This window comes from Poecilia formosa, unplaced genomic scaffold, assembly GCF_000485575.1.
Source record: "Poecilia formosa unplaced genomic scaffold, Poecilia_formosa-5.1.2 Scaffold138, whole genome shotgun sequence".
In the NCBI taxonomy this organism is placed as follows: domain Eukaryota; kingdom Metazoa; phylum Chordata; class Actinopteri; order Cyprinodontiformes; family Poeciliidae; genus Poecilia; species Poecilia formosa.
Window position 1 is genome coordinate 303,540 of NW_006800077.1, and position 19,291 is coordinate 322,830.

General features: G+C 37.4%; 1 protein-coding gene across 1 annotated transcript; it reads left to right on the forward strand.

Annotated features, from left to right (window-relative positions):
- Positions 1-1,335: 1,335 nt before the first annotated feature.
- On the forward strand, positions 1,336-16,903 carry LOC103145211 (phosphatidylinositol transfer protein alpha isoform-like). Its single transcript, XM_007562561.2, has 12 exons — positions 1,336-1,472; positions 3,324-3,354; positions 8,863-9,008; positions 9,264-9,355; positions 9,581-9,588; positions 9,667-9,741; positions 13,180-13,257; positions 13,745-13,822; positions 13,927-14,037; positions 14,160-14,282; positions 15,760-15,817; positions 15,902-16,903. Exons 1-11 carry the CDS (start codon positions 1,456-1,458, stop codon positions 15,805-15,807), a joined length of 807 nt encoding a protein of 268 aa, XP_007562623.1. The 5' UTR covers positions 1,336-1,455; the 3' UTR covers positions 15,808-15,817; positions 15,902-16,903.
- The last annotated feature ends 2,388 nt before the right edge of the window (positions 16,904-19,291 follow it).

Consider the following 19,291-nt stretch of genomic DNA (forward strand, 5'->3'; position numbering starts at 1 on the left):
CCATTCTGAGTTTACAGGATTGTGCATTTCCATGATATTTTACCTTGTATGACTTATTTTTTGGTCTTTTCCACAGTGTAACTATTGTCGGTGACTTTTCAAAATATGTTATTTCAACTGAAAGGAAAAAAAAAAGTTTGAATATATGAAATAAACAATTATTTGTATATTTGTCTCCTGTTTTTAATGGCACCAAAACAGGAGTGTTTGAGTGTTTTTCTAAATTGTTTTCAAGTGATTTAGAAAAGGGGAAACAATACTTTCCTAAATCACTAGGTCTCACACTTCCATGTTAAAGGTAATATTTGGACAGCATTGTTATGTATGTACAGCTGGGCTGCCAAAAAAATTATAGAATTGACCCAAATTCTTTTTTTATTAAAATACTTTTTAAACCTATTTGTTCAATTTATGAAGTTAAGTGACTGACACAACTAAAACTACAACCTTTTTTCCAGGTCAACCAGAGAAAAAAAATACCTGAACCATCTAGTGTTAAAAAGAAAATGCTTAATTGCTTGTAATTTGCATTTATGAAACAAATGCTGGCTCCAGTCTTAATCTGCAAATGATTTTGTTAGTAGAAGCAATTGCTTGCGAACCTTAATGAGTTGGAACAGCTGGCCAGTTTTCTTGGAAAATTGGCCAGATTTCCAAGATAATCTGTTCTCTTGCCCTCAGCAAGAGGGCAATAAATTAGCAATAAACTAAGACAAGATTCAGATAGAACTCATAAGGGACAAGAATAACAGACGTAATAACTCTATTAAACACAGTTGAATTTTCATTATTTCTTTGAAATGTAGTCCTTAAATGAAATAGACAAACATTTTCCTGGTGGTTATGGACATGGATGTTCTGCTTCTGTTTAAACTAAATTGAGGCAAGAGAGGTTCAAACTTTTGGGTCTGAGGTTTAGGAGGCTTGTCTATGCGTTTGTGTGTGTGTGTGTGTGTGTGTGTGTGTGTGTGTGTGTGTGTGTAGAGGAGGAGGGAGTGTTCCCGAGAGCTCAGGCCGCTCTGGGCGGCTGCCCATATCGCCCATATCAGAAACACCGCCACTGCATACTTGGCATATCAATAGTCACTTATCTGGTTTGTCAATTTCACATAATTCCAGGGGTGGATATAAAAACAAAGAGTAGTTTTATAGCAACATGCAGTATGAAACTACATTTTATTTGTGCGGTGCATACATTTGGTTCGTATTTAAACCAGAAGCGAAACGTTTGGCTCGAGAAAAACTGGTAAAGCTGGTTGATTATTTTCCGACAAAACCTGAACGCAACTGCTTGTTACCTGAAACTAGGTGGGGACTCCTCCTCTCCTCGGCCGCGCCCCTTCTACACACACGGCATCTAACAGGAAGAAAAGTCCCTTCAAAGCAGTGAATGAACAGCTCGGTTCGGCTCATTCCACACTCGGACACGGACGTTTGGACGGACGCACAGCCACCATGCTGATTAAGGAGTTGTAAGTACGCTTTGACTTCAAGTCGGTGCTTTGTTTCCATTTCACTTCGACGACTTGAAAAGTTTGAACTAAAATAAAATCTATTGAACTGCTAGAAAATTGTTAACTAGACCTTAAAAATGAAAAGTGAATGTTTCGTACTGTATGACTCACTTTTATTTGCTTTTTTTTCCCTCAAAAGCGGCGTCTTTTCACATATTTTAGTATCTAATCCCGGAGTTGTTATACGCAGAACTTCATTTAGATTTCTTCCTGTTTCTCTCAATTTTTTTGGTTTAGCAAACATGCAAAGAAGAGTATTTAGAAATAAGTCCAGGTGAACGCCTACCTGAGTATATGAAACTTCGGCTTAAACAGGCTTACTAAATTGCGCCTGAAACAGCGGTATAATGGAGTCAAGTGTTGAAATTGGGCTTCAGAGCGGTTTAATAAACAGGGAGACGGAGGCTAACGGAGCAGTGAGGGATTCCCTCGCTCCATTTCCTTTCCTGAAACCATTATCCCACGCTAAAAAGAAGCATTATTTAATAAAATGTAGGACTGCATTAAATGAAACATACCGGCAAGTTTAGAAGAGGACGTTGTTGCTGCATTTCTTTTAAAACTTTCCTTACAAGACAAGTGTTTGGGCTTATGAGCTCCTATAGTTTATCACTTCTTGTCATATGCACATCACTGCTGGGACGACGTCCAGCTCTAACTGTCATCTGACCACGGTGCAAAGTACATTACCAGGCTCAGCCATGTTAATTACAATCCCTAATAAAGCTGGATATGCCTTTAGGTCATACTAGTGCTAGAAGAACATGAAACCATTTCAATTGTTTGTTTTCCTCTTTTGAATCCGAACATCTGATCTTATTTTAGCCCAGTAGGGAACAGGTTGATGCCTTAAAAGCTCCTCGTCCACTCTGATCTGTCTTATGAAATATTCAAGCTCCGCTAGACTGACAACAGTTCGTCATTAATTCTCTATTGTATAGGAGGACAAAGAACGCATACAGGCACTGGAAGGCAAAGTTTCCACTAAAAACTACAGACTTGTTTGTTCACTTTACGGGACACGTCTTGATTGCGGCTTCATAATTTCCTCTTCCTGCTCGTTTAGTTCCTGTGATACTGGAGACTCCAGCAGAAGATCACATGCTTTGCTACTTCCCAGTGTACATTGTGTATTGCATAAGTGCACTTTTTTCATCGACGTTCTGATTGAGCAGTGTGTAAACAGGAAAAATAAACATATGTTTGTATCTTTTCTTTATAACTGTGTGATCCATGGGGTGAGGCCTTGGTTTTCACCTGTTGACCTGGAGGTTTACTCGCCTGTGCCTGACGGACCTTATCTCACTGAGTCCTACTCTATATTTCAGCTCACGTGTAGTGGAAGTTAGATGAGTTGTGTGTTGAAGTAAAAGCCATAAATGCAGGTGTTTCCTCATCTCTGAGTGGACCAGGAAGGCCATCCTTTCACTATGGATCAAATATACTATCAGGAGTGTTTAATACTATTAAAGTGTGTTTTTTTTTCTTTCCAGAAAAAGAAGTATATATAGTAGTTAGTAGTTTTACAATGAAACTCGGCTTAAATCTGAAAGTGGCTTTGCCTTTACTGTACCTTCTTGGGAACTTTTAATTATCCTGGGTAAATATTAGTATTTGCAGGTTGTACTGTTCCTATAAACCCCGCAGGATTATGTAATCACTGTTTGACTGAAAAGAGGAAAAGCTTTATAATTTCTCCTTGTACAGATATGATGTCTCAGCAGTAAATCTAACTAGTGTGTTTTCATCACTTCCTGCTAATGTGTGTCCTCTAATGAGTTATGTTTGCTTTTCCTCTCTCTCTTACAGCCAGATTGTCCTGCCCATCTCAGTCGAGGAGGTACTCATTTATTTACTTCACTTTCAATCGTATCAATAAAAATACAAGATTATTGACCTCAACAGAGTGTACATGTTTTATATTCAGATATGTGTTGGATCCCCGCTATCTTTTATCTGCAGAATGTTTTGTTTTTCTCACTTACTTGTTGTACAGTCAGAGATGCAGCTGTCAGAATTTTGTGCCAATTTTTTTTTATCGGCAGCTTTCCTAAGATGTAGGAATTTTCACTCATTCTGATGTTGAAAATATGTTTTCTAGTTTTCCTGCCTAAGCAGATGGTGATTATTTATGAGCAAAGATGGCTTCACGCCACTGTGTGCAACGGCAGCGAATGCTGGTGACTGACTTATTTCAGTTTGCGATTCTGACCCTGCTGCCTCTTCAAGATGATTCATGTTGGAGAACAATGGCAGTTGAACAGTTGATCAATCACTGTTGAAGATTAAGTGTTAGCTACGTGTGTGTGTTTGGTCGGGGTTAATTTACTGTAATGGTGGTTTTTCCTGAATATTCAGGTGAGCAGGTTCTGTTTCTTCACCTCTCCCTGCACTGTTAGATGGGTCCCTCCCTTTTTATTCATTGTGCATTTTAATCCAAATGTCATGTAAAACAGAGAAGTCTTTTTTTCCACTAGTGTGCCACACAGAGCAGAAGCCAGCATTTCACTCAAGCATGTACCCAGTTTGTCTTGTGGCCAGCTTTTCCTCCCCTCAGTGTGGAAAGTTGGTTCACCTGATAGTTGAGCAACAGGGATGTTTACGCCATCTTGTCTTGGATCACATTGGATATAATTTAGGGATGCCATGTGCAATCCTAATGCTTATTGTGGATTTGCAGTTTCAACATTCAAAATCATCCAACTCAAACGGATGGCTACTGTTACCCGTTTTATATTTTTGACAGAGTCGAGGTGGAATAATAAGAGTTTACTTCCCAAAGTTGGATCAGCCATTCTAGCGGCCGAACTGGCTCCTATTACACTATGCTTGGGTCAGATGAATGTATCCCTCTGACACAAGAGCTAGGCTTCTCATCTAGCGCTAAACGGTTAAAAAAGTGGAACCCTTCCTTTAGATCAGGTTTCATGAAGTTTTCATCTGGGGAGTTACAGATTAATAATGCATGCCAACACATCAAGGGTGTCTACAGTCAGAGAAACGCAGAGTTCAGTTCTGGCCTTTTTATGGTCAGTAGTTTATATCAAAATGATATAATATTCTTTCAGGATTACTGACTAACCTTCTATTTAAAATACTCTCAATTTTGAGTCAGTTGAATCTATCAGATTATCAGGTTTTAAACAAGATAAATGGAAATAATCAGCTGAATTACTGAATGAAAAGGGTCAGGATATATTGTAGTTTAGATAATTGCAAGAAATCAGAGTCTAAAAAATGCTACTACTGTGTCCAGTTTGTTGTCAAAATATGGACATTCTGCATCACAAGTCACAGAAAGGAATCAGCTGTTTATGTTTGAATGTTTACATAAAACATTAGTATCATGTTCTGGCCTTCGTAGCACACCAGTAATTTTTGTTTGAGAAGTTGATGCCGCTCCATCATGCAGCTCAGCTGAATGAACATATAAAATGTTTGAAAACAGAACAGTATAATTTGCATTTTGCACCCTACATCTGACTCAGTTTTTTATTATTATTTTGCTGATCTGGGATTGCCCTGCCATCTTTGTTTTTTTTTTTTTTATCACCTACTGGGTCTGCTTAAGAATGACGACCAGCACACCCTTCCGGATGATAATGCTCTAAGTGGACGTTATTAGTTAATTGATTGGAACTAATTTTAATCTAATGAACAATTGCAAGTTGATTAATTGTCTGCATCCCTAGGAACCAGGACACGCTGCAGGGAATCTGTTTCTCTGTTGGCTTGGGAACGCCTTTGGATTCCCCCAGAGAATCTGGTTCAAGTGGCTGTGAACTGATCCCAGATTAGATGGAGATCTAATCTGGAACAAATGACAACAAATCCTGACTTGGAAACTTCAGACATCCAAAAATGCACATTTCCTAAATGAATTACCTTGAATCTGCGATAAATCCAATGAAAAAGAGGTTAAAACTGAAAGGCCTGACTAATTTTATTATTGTAACAAAAAAATAAATGACACACATTCTGAATGGCAGAATGTTTATTCAGCTCCGACTCAAAAGCTTGAAGTTTAGTTATTCTGAGGTTTATTTGTGTGACTCAGTCCATAGCAGCCTTTTACTTTCGTCATTGTGGCTTTTGTTCAACTTTAAAACACACGCCTTGACCCTGTCGGTCTGTAGCAGGCTGTCTTTTCCTTTGACCAGCCTGATAGACGCAGTTCTGTGCCTGAAGCTGTAACGATTGTTGTTTTCTGGTTGTTACTTGCTGATGACCGTTTGTTTCCTTCTGGGAGCTGTCTGCTCTTGTCTTTGATAAGTCAGACTGGTTCTGCATGGCAGGTAACATTCCTGGTCACAAAGGAGAAGCTGAACATCCAGTGCTACCGAAACAAGTTGTTGGGCTGTAGCAACGCCTTGCCTCTGAGTTGAAGAGGGTTTGTCTGAATCCAAAAACAAGATTATGGCTTTTTATGTGTGTGGTTGGGCTGCTTGAAGCACCAGATGTGGCATTTCCTCTTCAACTGTAGCCCACTAGTAAGCACGCCTCATGATGACACAGCAGCTGCCCTGGTGGACCAGACGTCTCAGTGTTGACAGACCTTTTTGTTTAGTCGGTGTGTGTGACGAAGCCGACTACTCCCAAGGAGCAGGTCACTGTTTCCAGTGCTACAGCAGTTCTGCCTGACTTGGGAGGAAGAAAGACAAGTTTGAGAGAAGCTCACTCAGCTGCTTTTCTTCTGAAAAAGTATTAAATTGGTAGTGGTTGGAAAACTGTTTATGATTGGTCATTGTGGCTCTTTATAAGCTTCTCTTTCATAGCTTTCCTGCCATTCAGAGCACCTTTTGAAATATTTTCAACCTGATTATTTGTGTTGACTTCTTCTAGAAGTGCTTTACATATTAATCACATGTTCTTCTCTGAGACTTAAACAGATGTAAATCTCTGACTACATCCGAGACATGTTGGTACACATTCAAAGCAACAGCTTAGAGAGATCCTTGACTTTAGTTGGCAAATGTAGCATCCTAGTTAAACACTAACTTTGTAGCCTTGGCTGTCCAGCATGTGGGGATAATTAGTATCTCAATGCTGAGATGGTTATGTTTTGATGACTCCGTTCATAAAGAAAATTTTATTTGAGTGCGTTATGAATTTGAACTCTAAAGATAATCTTGCAAATCACCCGAAACGAATCCTTCCAACTGGTTGGAGAGGTTAGGAGGAAAATCTATCGGAGACCGAGAGAGACTTGAGGCCAAGGCAGATCTTCACCTTCCACAATCAGAACAAACTTGTGTTTTAATTTCAGTATAAATCCAGATGTTCTGTGAAGGTCTCTGAGGTTTTTAGTGAACAAACTGGGGCTGCAGCTACTGATTAATTTAGTAATATATTATCTATTGATTAGTTTAATGATTCATCAGGTAAAAAAACTTTGCACATTCAGATTTTTCATTTAGCCACTAAAACATTTTTATACAATATTAGAAATGCATAAAAAAGGATTTTTAAGATGACAAAATAAACATTTTATTTCCTAAAATGCAAAAAGTTTTCCTTTGCTGTATGCTTTATCATGACGTCTTGTTTTTTTTTTTTTTTTTTTTTTTTTGCTGCATTTAAAAAGTACTTTTATGTACAAGTACATGTGAAGAACTCAGACTTTTTTTTATTTAATTTTTTTTACAGAATTTGAAATGGGTTAAGCTAAAACTTCCACTTGAGGATTTCTGGGTAGAAAATATTCTCAAATAATTTTTTTTTTTAAATTCTTCAATGTAAAACCTATTTTTTGTACAGTTTACTACTCTGACATTCTTTCAACAAATGGCCTTTTTTTAGGCTGTTCACTCCCGTTAACTGTTGTTGGATTACTTAATTAGTCATAGTTATGTCAACAATCGAGCTCTGTTTAATCTGTTGCCTGACAATAAATCGTGGTGCATCTGCAAACCTACCAAGACTTGACCGTTTGTCTCAATTGACCCCTCAGCAAAGATGGCATAAATAAGCAGCTAAGACATAAGTTGTGGCTCTTGTGGAGCCACAGCTCAGGTGCAAGAATCTATTGAAGGACAACTGTTAGTCATGCACTACACAAACAAAAAGGAAATTACTAAGAGAAATCATGTTGTTGGCAGTTTGCCACAAACCAAGTGACACAGCAAACATGTGTTGCACATGTGTTGCAGAATACTGTGGCATGAACACATAATCTCCAATGTGAAACAAAATGCTGGCAGCATTATGGTGTGGGGATGCCTTTCTTCAGCATCAGAGTTGGTGGATCTAAATACTGGAGTTGGGTTCAACTTTCAGCAGGATGACGACTGTAAGCATACAGCCAGATTAGCTAGGGAAGGTTAGAAAGGCCCAGTCAAAGTCCAGACCTAAATCCACTTAAAAATCTGTGGTAAAACTTGAATATTTCTGATTGCAGACACGATTCATCCAGTTTTATATAGGTATCGGCTGATATTTACAACTGGTTTTAATTTCCATTATATTGCCGTTTGTTTACGTGTTTCTGAAGGGGCCGTGTGGTATTTGCTCGATCATGTAACGGTGATTGTAAGGCAGTGCAGGATGGTAGGAGTGTTTAACTGAAGCAGAAAAGCAATGTAAGTGGTGTGGTTGGTTTTACAGTTTTGAAAGTGTAGGGAAATGTATAGAACACATCAGTAAATATTGGTTATCAACCATAGCAGCAGTTTGACCCAATTTTTTTTTATATTGGTGCATCACTAGTGGTGAAGGACCCCAAAGACTTGCAGTTGTAATTGCATTGAAAGGCAGTTAGAAACGGGGCGTATTGGAATAATGCATTCTACATTTTTTAGATTTCTATTTCTTACCTTACAAAGGTAAGAAAACATTTTCTTACCAGAAAACTTGCTAAACCCGGTGGTTGGGCGTTGGGGCAGTCATTCTTCCAGCGGCCCGTCGTGTTTTTGAGTTAAAAATGTTTAAAGTTGACAGGAAACTTGAATATATCACTTGATAATTATGCGTTATTGGAGGATTAATACCTGAACACCAACTATAATGTCTTAAAAAATGCAAACATAAAAAAAAAAACTTAAAAAACTAAGCAATGCTTAGCCTGGTGGGGGCACAAGTAAAGTCTGGTGGCCCGCCAGGCTTATACTGCACTTGAGGAAACCCTGGAGCACATTGACATTTATCGCTGTAATGTGAGAATATTAAGTAGGAATTATTTTTTTGACCTTTTGTGTTATTATTCTAATAAAGAAAATGAAACAATATTTACTTATAAGTGGTTCAAAACTTGTACTTACAAAAGTTTAAGAAAGAGCTGTTATTAAAAAGATTTGGATTCAAAACTGAGCAAGTTTTTTTTTTTTTTAATGGATTTCTTGGTTGTTTTCAGTACCAAGTGGGGCAGCTGTACGCAGTAGCAGAAGCCAGCAAAAATGAGACGGGAGGAGGAGAAGGTGTGGAGGTTCTCGTCAATGAGCCATACGAGGAGAATGGAGAGAAGGGGCAGTTCACCCATAAAGTCTACCACCTGCAGAGGTAGGTGACCTTTGGCTAGCCAAACCCCTCATGCATGTCACAGTCCTCTTACTTTGACTTTCCTTCATGCCAAAGTTATCATTATTGTTGTTAATTATGGTTGAACTTTGCAAAACCTTAAATTAATTTCTACTAGTATGTCTGTATACATGTTGCATATAGAGTGGGGTTTGTTCAATTTATACAGCATAAAATGTATGACAATAGAGGAATATTTTTCAAGAAAAAAGTCACTTTGCACGTTTGTCTCTGCAGCAAAGTGCCGCCGTTCGTCCGCATGATCGCTCCAAAAGGTTCTCTTGAGGTCCACGAGAAGGCCTGGAATGCATATCCCTACTGCCGTACAAGTAAGTCACACTGCAGTGCACACATACAGCAACATGTGACACACTGAACCCTCAGCATGGGTGATCAGCTCCTTCTCAAACCCTGTTTCCCAGATATTTAGATAAACCTCAGTGAAAGAAAGTATGGTTATGTTGAAATCTGCAGATTATAATTGCATCTTTTTAAATTTCTTTTCTTTCTCGTAATTCTTCTTCCATCACCATCCACTGCTTCTTCTGAAACAGTCCTTACAGTAAGTATTTGTGAATCATAGTTGAGTTGGACACACTAATATTCCATGCTCATTGACCATTCTGTCCTGTAACTACAGAACACCTATATGAAAGACAAGTTCATGATCAAGATCGAGACATGGCACAAGCCTGATATGGGCGAGCAAGTGAACGTAAGTCACAATGTCCACCACTGCTATTAGATTTAGGTTTTAACTTACAGAGAACATTTAAGCAAAAAGCCTGGCTGTGTAAAGGGGAAATCTGTTTGTCTGAAGCCCAAAACCTTTATGCCAATAGTTTCTGCAGTAATCCCACTGGAGACTAAATTACACACAAGTGAGCTCACAGTTCAAGTCCAGGCAGACCAGGAGGAATGTGTGAAACTGTGGATTTAGGCCACAGTCATTATCATTTTAAAAATTAATGTGACTGTTTTAGATGGGTTATGCCGGGACTTTTATGATCTTGTCAGTAAAATTAATGAAGAGAAAAAGAAAAGTGTACCACAATCTTTGATGCAAACCCAAGAAAGTACTCGCTAAACATTTTAGTCAGAAGCGCTAAGGCAGGGGTGTCAAACTAATTTTCATTTTGGCCCATATCAAAAATCTGAATGTTCTTAAAAATATGTTGGGGAAAAAAACAAATGAACTGTTAAAATATCAATAAATAGTGGTTCCTCCAAGATTTTGTGATTGCTTTAGTGTTTTTTGCAATCAAAAGTACAGGTTTTGTGATGCCAATTTACACATTTTTATAAGGATTTTTTAATGATATTTGTCCTAGTGTATGATGCTAAATGTGACTTTTTATAATGGACTATAACTTGACATCAAGTAAGTCACTTAAACTCAATGTTTTAGACCAATCTTGAGAAAATTTGCAGTAAAATCAGAGAAAAATGTGGAGATTTTTTTGTGTGTGTGAATTTTACAGATTTGTGAAAAGGGACTTATTGATGTAATTTGTTATCTAGAGGGCCACATAAGAAGCTACGGTGGGCCAGATTTGGCCCCCGGACCTTGAGTTTGACACCTGTGCACTAAGATCAGTTTAAAAGAATAGCAGTAAAATGACCCATTAAAGTTTACACAGACTGTCATGATTTTGAGGGAATTATTTCCATTGCCTTCTGCCTAAAGCAGTAAAATGAAATATTAAATAATCTTAGATTGACACAGAACACACAGATATTGTACTCTTCAGATTATGAATATTATCCTTCATTTAGAATTGAAGTCATTGTATGCCCATGTGTTCTGGTACTTAATGTGACACAATAAAGCTTTGTGTTTATGTTCTAATGTGATGCCACGAAAACTGCACGTATAACCCAGCAGCTCCACTGCAGTTGTGAATCAGGGTGCTTAAAAACCACACAGGATGCTCGAGGTTTCTTATGTACAAACAGATCAGTTGTTTCCAAACTTCACTTTTTACTGAATGATTAAAACACAAACAAACCTGCTACACATAAGTTGTTTTTTGTGTTTTTTATTGACCACCAGGTAGTAAATCGGCACATTAAAATGAACCAATAAGAAGATGTGAATAAACATACCATGAAGATCTCTATGTGCAGAGCTGCATTTTAGCTGCATGTCTGCTGAGCACCATGTTTACCCAAGAAAAGATCCTGAATAGCTATCAGCTTGTTATATTAATTACCATACCAACTTTATTTATAAAGCACTTTAAAACAACCACAGCTTATACAAAGTGCTGTACATTAAAACACAACATAACAATACTAAAAAATAATAATAATAAAAAAAATATAAACTCTTACAGTTTAAAAACAAACATACAATTTAAAACTAGATCCCGCTGGAGTTGAAAGCCAAGTAAAACAGATGGGTTTTAAGACGAGCTTTAAAAGTGGACGGAGAAGGGGTTCTCTCTAACCTGCAAAGGCAAGTCGTTCCATAACTTAGGACCCATGACAGAGAAAGCCCTGTCCCCTCTGAGCTTCCTTCTTGATCTCGGTCCCTCCGAGAGCAGCTGATCTGCAGACCTGAGAGACCGATAGGGTATATAGGGGTGAAGAAGCTCAGAGAGGTAAGCCGGGGCAAGATTATGCAGTGATTTAAAAACAAACATAAGAATTTTAAAATGAATCCTAAAATATACAGGCAGCCAGTGAAGTGAGGCTAGGACAGGGGTCACGTTTTCCCTCTTTCGAGTTCCTGTCAAAAGTCGTGCAGCAGCATTCTGTACTAGCTGCAGATGTGAGAGCAGCGACTGACTTGACTCCCAGATATAGTGAGTTACAGTAATCCAATCGAGTCGAAATAAAAGCGTGGATCACTGTTTCAAAATGCTGCCTGGAAAGAAAAGATTTCACTGATGCCAATCGCCTTAAATGATAAAAACTGGACTTAATCACGGCTCTGATTTGGCTGTCCAATTTGAAATCACTGTCCACCTTAAAACCAAGATCAGGTTTAAAATAAACCTCCAAGGGTCCCAGGTCAACAGAGGAGGACTCACAGGAGCCACTGGGTCCAAACACCATCACCTCTGTTTTCCTTTCATTAAAATTTAAAAAGTTCAAGGCCAACCAAGCTTTAATATCACCTAGACATGCCAGGAGATGTTTGATGGAATGGACATCCTTCTGCTTCAGGGGCAAATAAATCTGGCAATCGTCAGCATAACAATGAAATGAAATCCCATGTTTCCTGAGGACAGAACCCAGAGGCAGTAAATAAAGAGAGAAAAGCAGTGGGCCCAGAATTGAGCCCCGTGGGACACCATATGGCATTGAAGCAGCAGATGATTCAGTCACTAATATTCACTGAAAATGTTCTGTCCTAAAATATACAGGCATATTAGTTATTAGTTAATATTAGTTTATAAGGAGCTGAATTACAAATGGGAATATTGTGTGAAATGACTACCGTTTTTCTTTTTAGGGTTTTGTCGACTCTGGTAGTCTTTAGCAGTTGTCAGACAGGAAGGTGGGCTATGAGAGAGGGGGAAGACATTTGGCAAAGGTCATCGGGTCAAGACTTGAACTCGTGAAGACTGCATGAGGACTAAGGCCTCCATACGTGGGTCGTGCTTTACCCCGATGCCACTGCCGTGCCCTAGTGTATGTCATTATTAGGGATCCAGTTATTTCAGTAATTAGTTATTCTAACAATTAATTGGATAAAAAATTGGCCCATTTTTCATTCCACTCTGATGACTCTTTCCTCATACATTTAGCTTACATATGAAGATTGTTTTAGAAGAAATTTAGCAGTAATTTTCAAAGTGAAAATCAGTGTGACCTTCAGCTGGATGTCCACATTTCCAAAAACACGCACTACCCCGGTTGTTGCAATGAGCTCAGTGGGCTTCATATTCATTTATTGTCAACGAAATATGTTGAAGACGACGCAAGCAAAGCAGAAAATCTTCTGAGTTGTCCAGAAACCCCTGGATTTAAACTACTTCTCTTCAGATTGCTCCCCCATTTGGCAAATGTGTGAGAGATTATCAATGCAAGAGCTAGAGTTCATAGAGCGCATCTGCTTTGTAATTGGCTATTTCTGTTTTAATGCTGCCACTTATTTGTGTCCTCTGTTCAATGAAACCATGAAAATGTCTTTACTACTCTGCAGGTACATAAAGTGGAGAAATGGGATGCAGTTGAAGTTGTTAAAATTGACATTGCAGATAACAGCTGCATCGCTGAAAAGGTAAGAAAACATTTTTAGAAACTTTAACAAGCCGAGTTTTCAGCTCAGTTTCTTCCCTGATTAATGCTTCTAAATTTAACCTTCAGAAGCTGTTTTTACTTTAGTTTTTAGAAAGTTATAAGGTCAGAAATGAAGTTATAATGGCTTTGTTAAAAGAAAAAAAGGGAGATAAAAAAAGTATTTTGATTGGTAGTTAATGGCCTAAAATAATAAAGGGACACAGATGGCAGCATTTAGTTTGCCATCTGTGTCACATCTCCAACAGATTTGTTATAGATGTGAAGAAAAGTATAATGAAAAATGAGATTTCTGCTGAAAATGCATGTATCCAGATTTTATGGATGTTTTTCAATCTACTTGGATTTATGCAAATATACAAATGGTGGAACCCAGAAAAGTTGAATGTCTTTGCTTACCATTCAGTAAAGGAGTTACTACTTAATCGCTTGTCTCAATGCTATTTTGCATGCTTCCTTGATTTTTACAGGACTACAAAAAGGAAGAGGATCCTGCCATCTTTAAATCACAGAAGACAGGAAGAGGCCCTCTGAAAACTGGGTGGCAGGTGCAGGATATTATTTTATGATTAAAATACCTTAAAGTTTTTTTTTATTTTATTTACATAGTTAATTTAAGTTGTTAATTTTTGCTTTTTGTCTAAATCTGCAGACTGAGCTTGCCAACAACAAAGACTGTCCTCACATGTGTGCCTACAAGTTAGTCACTGTTGAGTTCAAGTGGCTGGGACTACAAAACAAGATGGAGAGCTTCATTCAAAAAGTAAAAGAAATATTGTCATATTTTGATTTGTTGTAGAAATGGGCTTTTGCTGTAAAGTTTGTTGACTTCTGTTTCCCTCCATTTCAATTTATGTTGTTTCCCACTTCTCCCACTGTGTCCAGGTGGAAAAGCGTTTGTTTACCCACTTCCACAGGCAGCTGTTCTGCTGGATTGACAAATGGATTGAGCTGTCGATGGACGACATACGTCGTATGGAGGAGGAGACGAAGAAGGAACTAGATGAGGTGAATGAAATGTAGTTAAATTTGTTCGGATATCGGCCCAAATGTTGATGCATCTCTAGTTCCAGTTAATGTGAGCAAGACTTAGTACATCACTTCATACAGAGGATATGACCTAATACAAATATTTTAAAACCATCTTCTTTGAACTGTGTACTGTAAGAGTAAATTAAAGTATGTGTCAGATTTAATCTATCTAAATTTGACTGCATGTATTGAATGGATCAAACAAAATCAATCCACCTTTACAAATGCCTTTTTTTAAAGTCTAATTTTGGTGACATCTAGTGATATGACTATCAAACTGCAATCTCCACTTTCTCCTCCATACAGGTTCATCTCAAAACTTAAAATACTAACCTAACTTATTAGTATAACTTTTTTTAAACCCAATTTCAGGAAAGTGAAACTCATATTTAAATCTAATACACATGAAATTAAATATTTTAAGCTTTTATTTCCTGTCATTTTGGTGATAATGGTAAAAAAAAATAGAATATTAGATTTTACCCCATTTAAAGAAAAAGAGTTGTAATGTATAAATGTTATGTAATGGTCACACAATCATGTATTTGACAAATGTTCAGAAGGCTTATTGACCTCCTCCACAAGGAGGGTAAGCTCCAAAATGTGAAGGCTGAAGAAGCTGGTTGTTCAGGCTACTGGTTCTGAGCATATTCATAGTAAATTCAGTGGAGAGAAAAGGCTGTATCAACATGAGGGATCTGAAGTTGGTCTGAAGGAGAGAGGATTATCTGTATTTTATACTTTTAACTGTTTTCACCTGTAATCAGCTGTCATCTAGAGAGAATAGTCGAGCAAAATCCGTTCAATCCATAAAGTGGCTGATCGTCTCCATGCCAAGCTGCATAGATGCAGTAATTCATGCAGAAGGAGCCCCAACCAAGTATTGAGTGCATAGAAATGAACATGCTCACAATTGTGCCTAAAACATCCTTTTTTTATATTGATCTTATACTTTATTATAATTTCCCAAGACACTAAGTTTTGAGGTTTTGTTATCTGTAAGTCATGATCACTAAAATAGCTAGAAATAAAGGCTAGAAATATTGCTTTCTGCAGTGAATCTGCACATTAGTTGATTTTCACATCATCTAATGTGGTTATGTGAAAATCATCACATTAGATGATGATTTATCATCTAATGTGCATTAGATGATTTGTCAATATTCTTTGACAAGAATATTGACAAAGAATATTCTTTGTCAACATTCTTTGACAAAGAATATTGAACTTTTCCTTTGTTGTAGCAAATAAGCAATAATGTGATTAAAACACGATATAGTTCTTATGTTCCTATGATTCTAGAGCATTTGCTCAGTGGGAATCATTTGTTCTACATTGAATATATTTTTAACACTAGAAATAAAATAAAAAAAGTCTTCAAAATGTACAAATAAGAAAAGCAAATTGTAACTGTGCATGCTTCTCACTCACTACTATGTTTCACTGTCAACAGATGAGGGAAAAGGAGGCGGTCAAAGGAATGGGTGCCTCTGATGAGTGATGTCAAAGCTGTAAGTCAGAAATAATTTCGTTATTAAATTGATGTTCCTCTAAACAGAATTGGTCTTATTTTTGTCTTCCTTTTTTCTACCCAGACACATGTGATACTGGAGGACCTGACCTTGTCCAGCAAGCTTGCTCTCCACTCACCAGGCTGACTGGAACTACAGTGGCTTCCTCGGCATAATCAAGAATACCTCCCCCTTACATCTTAATAAAGATTTGCTCTTAATAAGAGCTCATTATTGCAAAGCACTCGTGCATATTTATGTACTATTAAATTTGACCACGGCTGCTTTTAGTTTATTTTTTTATTTAAGATGCAAGTTAAAAGACCTACTTTTTGGATTAAATGTTCTTGTTTATGCCTATTCCTAACTACTTTTAAAACATACCGGTGTGGGTTCTTTGGGCATAAAGGATTTGTTAATCCTCTTGATTTTGTATTGTTTCTCTGATTTATTGTTTACTTTCCACAGTAAGGAAAACTTTTCTCTCAATTTTTGTAAGTGTTGCTTTTTTGTACTGTAACTAGAGGAATCAGGAATACTCTTTTTGTGATGTTTTCTACGGCACTGCTATTTCCTAATTTTGTCCAAATTATCATTTGCTCCACTTTTTGTGCCTCCAATCATGCCATGGAGACAAGTTTTTATTGTCTCCGTCAACTGAGACAATAAAAACTTGAGGATAGATATTTTTTTGACACATAAGGGTGTTTAATAATGACCCTTTCATGTTATGGTCTGACTTTCATGAGCTACCAGCACTTAATAATAAAGATCAGGGTTTGAGTGTTATGTCTCCAAGAAGCTGAACTGGTTAAAGATTTAAAAATATATATTTTGTCATTATGAGTCTTGTCACATGTCAATTGCAAATATTCTAGAGTTTTATGGGATTTGTGCATTGTATTAAAGACATTTTGCACTGGCAACATGTAGTTTGACATTGAGTTCTGGAAGAATTGGATTAAGAGGAGCAGAAAGTCATTCCCTGCTCACATGAAAAAAGTTGATTCAACATTAAAATATATTTACAAGAAAAGTTACTGTAATGATCAAAATAAAGATGACTGATTCAGCTTATTTTTTTTCTATGAATACAGAAATTGGTTTTTGCACATTATTTCCACAATGAAACATTTAAGGATACATTATCAAATTTTTGCAGCTGCAAATGTACACTGACAATAAAAGCACAGTTGGATAATGAAATGTGGATCTTCATTGCATAACTACACCAAAAAATAAAAAGTGCAATGGCGAACAAAACTATACACATTTGAGTTGATAAAAATCACAAAAGGCAGCTGATCTGCTGACATTTGTACACAGTATGGTAGATGTGCAATGTTTTGCAGATTTGTGGCATTACTTCTGAAGCCAACCTTATTTTTGTTACCCTAAACCAGGGGTGTCAAACTCAATTTCACCGAGGGCCACTTCAGCATATTGGCCCCTCCTCAACGGGCCACATTGACGGTACAAATCAGGAGTGCATCCCTGCTAAAACACCCCAGGCAAAAGGCTGACTTCCCTCATTCAGTTCTGTAGAGGCTTATAATGAGTCAATGGTCCAGGTGTGTTAGAGAAGGAATGCATCTAAAGTTGCAGATGGTAGCTCTGGAAAACTAGGGCGCCCCTAGCATAAATGTATAAAAGTACAATGTTAAAAATAAATTAAACACCAACTCATATTGTTAAATAACTGATTTTATGTATCAAAGTTTTAAATATTACATTTGAGTTTCCATGGATGTAAAATTACTGCTCAGTTTAAAAATTACAACAGTGTTGAAAGGTAAGCAAACAAATAATAAAAACAAGTCACATGGGCAGACATTATAGACTTTATGCAACTGAAATCAAATAATTAAAAAAATCCTTTCTGAATATCATCTCATGGTCTCTGAACTAAAAGCGTCTTTCTGACCGGGAGCTGTCAGCGTGTTGAAGAGTTATGGACCGGACGCTGTGGAGCGTCTGGTTAGGAAGCGCATTACAAACCTTTGGTTGAAATGTAGTTTGTAGTCAATTCATGCTCAAAACCTATTTTAAGTCAATCATTGGCCTATAAAATGCTGGGGGGCCACATGTGGCCCACGGGCCTTGAGTTTGACACATGTGCATTACGCCATAGAACTGCCAATTGGTAATTGAAGTAAAGTAGCTTCGATTTCAAAGAAGTTTACATTGAAGTCGATTGGCAAATGAACCATCACAAAAAGGGAAGGCTCTTGTCTCACTGCACCCCAAGAGATGCATAACCTACAAAAACCATTTCTGTCTGGTTTTGAACCAGAGACCTTTTGCATGTGAAGCAAATGTGATAACCACTACACTACAGGAACTGAACTTCTCTGCTCTGTTTCAGTTTGAGGTTCCAAAGTTGATGATGTGAGATGCAACATGAAAATTTCAACTGAGGCTTGCACTCAGATGCCTGGATTCAGAGTACAGACCATGACACCACAGAGCCCTTGTTGACCTTTAGTAAACACCTGTGATGAATAGAACATGCAAAATCCATTTCTGTCTGGTTTCGAACCAGAGACCTTTTGCGTGTGAAGCAAATGTGATAACCACTACACTACAGGAACTCTTGCTCTTTGTAGTGTTCCTGGTAGATGATCCACATTTTGTTAGAGACTAATGTGAACAATGGGCATGGAACAATGTCAAATACTTACAGATCCTCTCAGAGAGCACAGTAACTTGGTGAACAAACTGTCAGACTTATACTTGTGCCTAATTTCACAAAATGAACACATTAAAATAAAAAATATCTCTGAAATACAATCAACACTAGAAAATTAAAAATGGTTCAAAAATAATATCAACACTTCAAAATACAAAATCTCTGGATTTTGGATTATGTATGTTGTTTTGAAAAACATTAGAATATAAGCACTTTTATCAAATCTACATTGTGGCAAGATCATCTGAGTTATTCTTAAATCCATGGAAACTCAACAATTTGTAAGGTAGGTGAGTTAGCTCAGCAGGTTAGAGCACGGTGCTGGTAATCCTGAGGTCGTCGGTTCAAACCCCGTATGGGGCAATTCATGTGTAAGGTCTTTCAGACAATCAACACTTCAAAAATAAATAAGGGTTCAAAAATAAAATCAACACTTCACAATAAATACAAAAATAAAATCAACACTTCAAAGTAAATGTCTGTTCAGTCCATAAACTAAGCCTGGGATCAAAAAATATATTGTAATATTATGTATGTTGTTTTGAAAAACATTAGAATATACTCCCTTTTATCAAATCTTCATTGTGGCAAGATCATCTGAGTTATTCTTAAATCCATGGAAACTCAACAATTTGTAAGGTAGGTGAGTTAGCTCAGCAGGTTAGAGCACGGTGCTGGTAATCCTGAGGTCGTCGGTTCAAACCCCGTATGGGGCAATTCATGTGTAAGGTCTTTCAGACAATCAACACTTCAAAAATAAATAAGGGTTCAAAAATAAAATCAAC

What these genes read in the sequence shown, in the direction of transcription:
- LOC103145211 (XM_007562561.2), top strand. An exon ending in TGCCCATCTCAGTCGAGGAG is followed by an intron (nt 3,355 to 8,862) that starts GTACTCATTTAT and finishes GGTTGTTTTCAG; the next exon opens with TACCAAGTGGGGCAGCTGTA. An exon ending in TGGAGAGCTTCATTCAAAAA is followed by an intron (nt 14,038 to 14,159) that starts GTAAAAGAAATA and finishes CACTGTGTCCAG; the next exon opens with GTGGAAAAGCGTTTGTTTAC.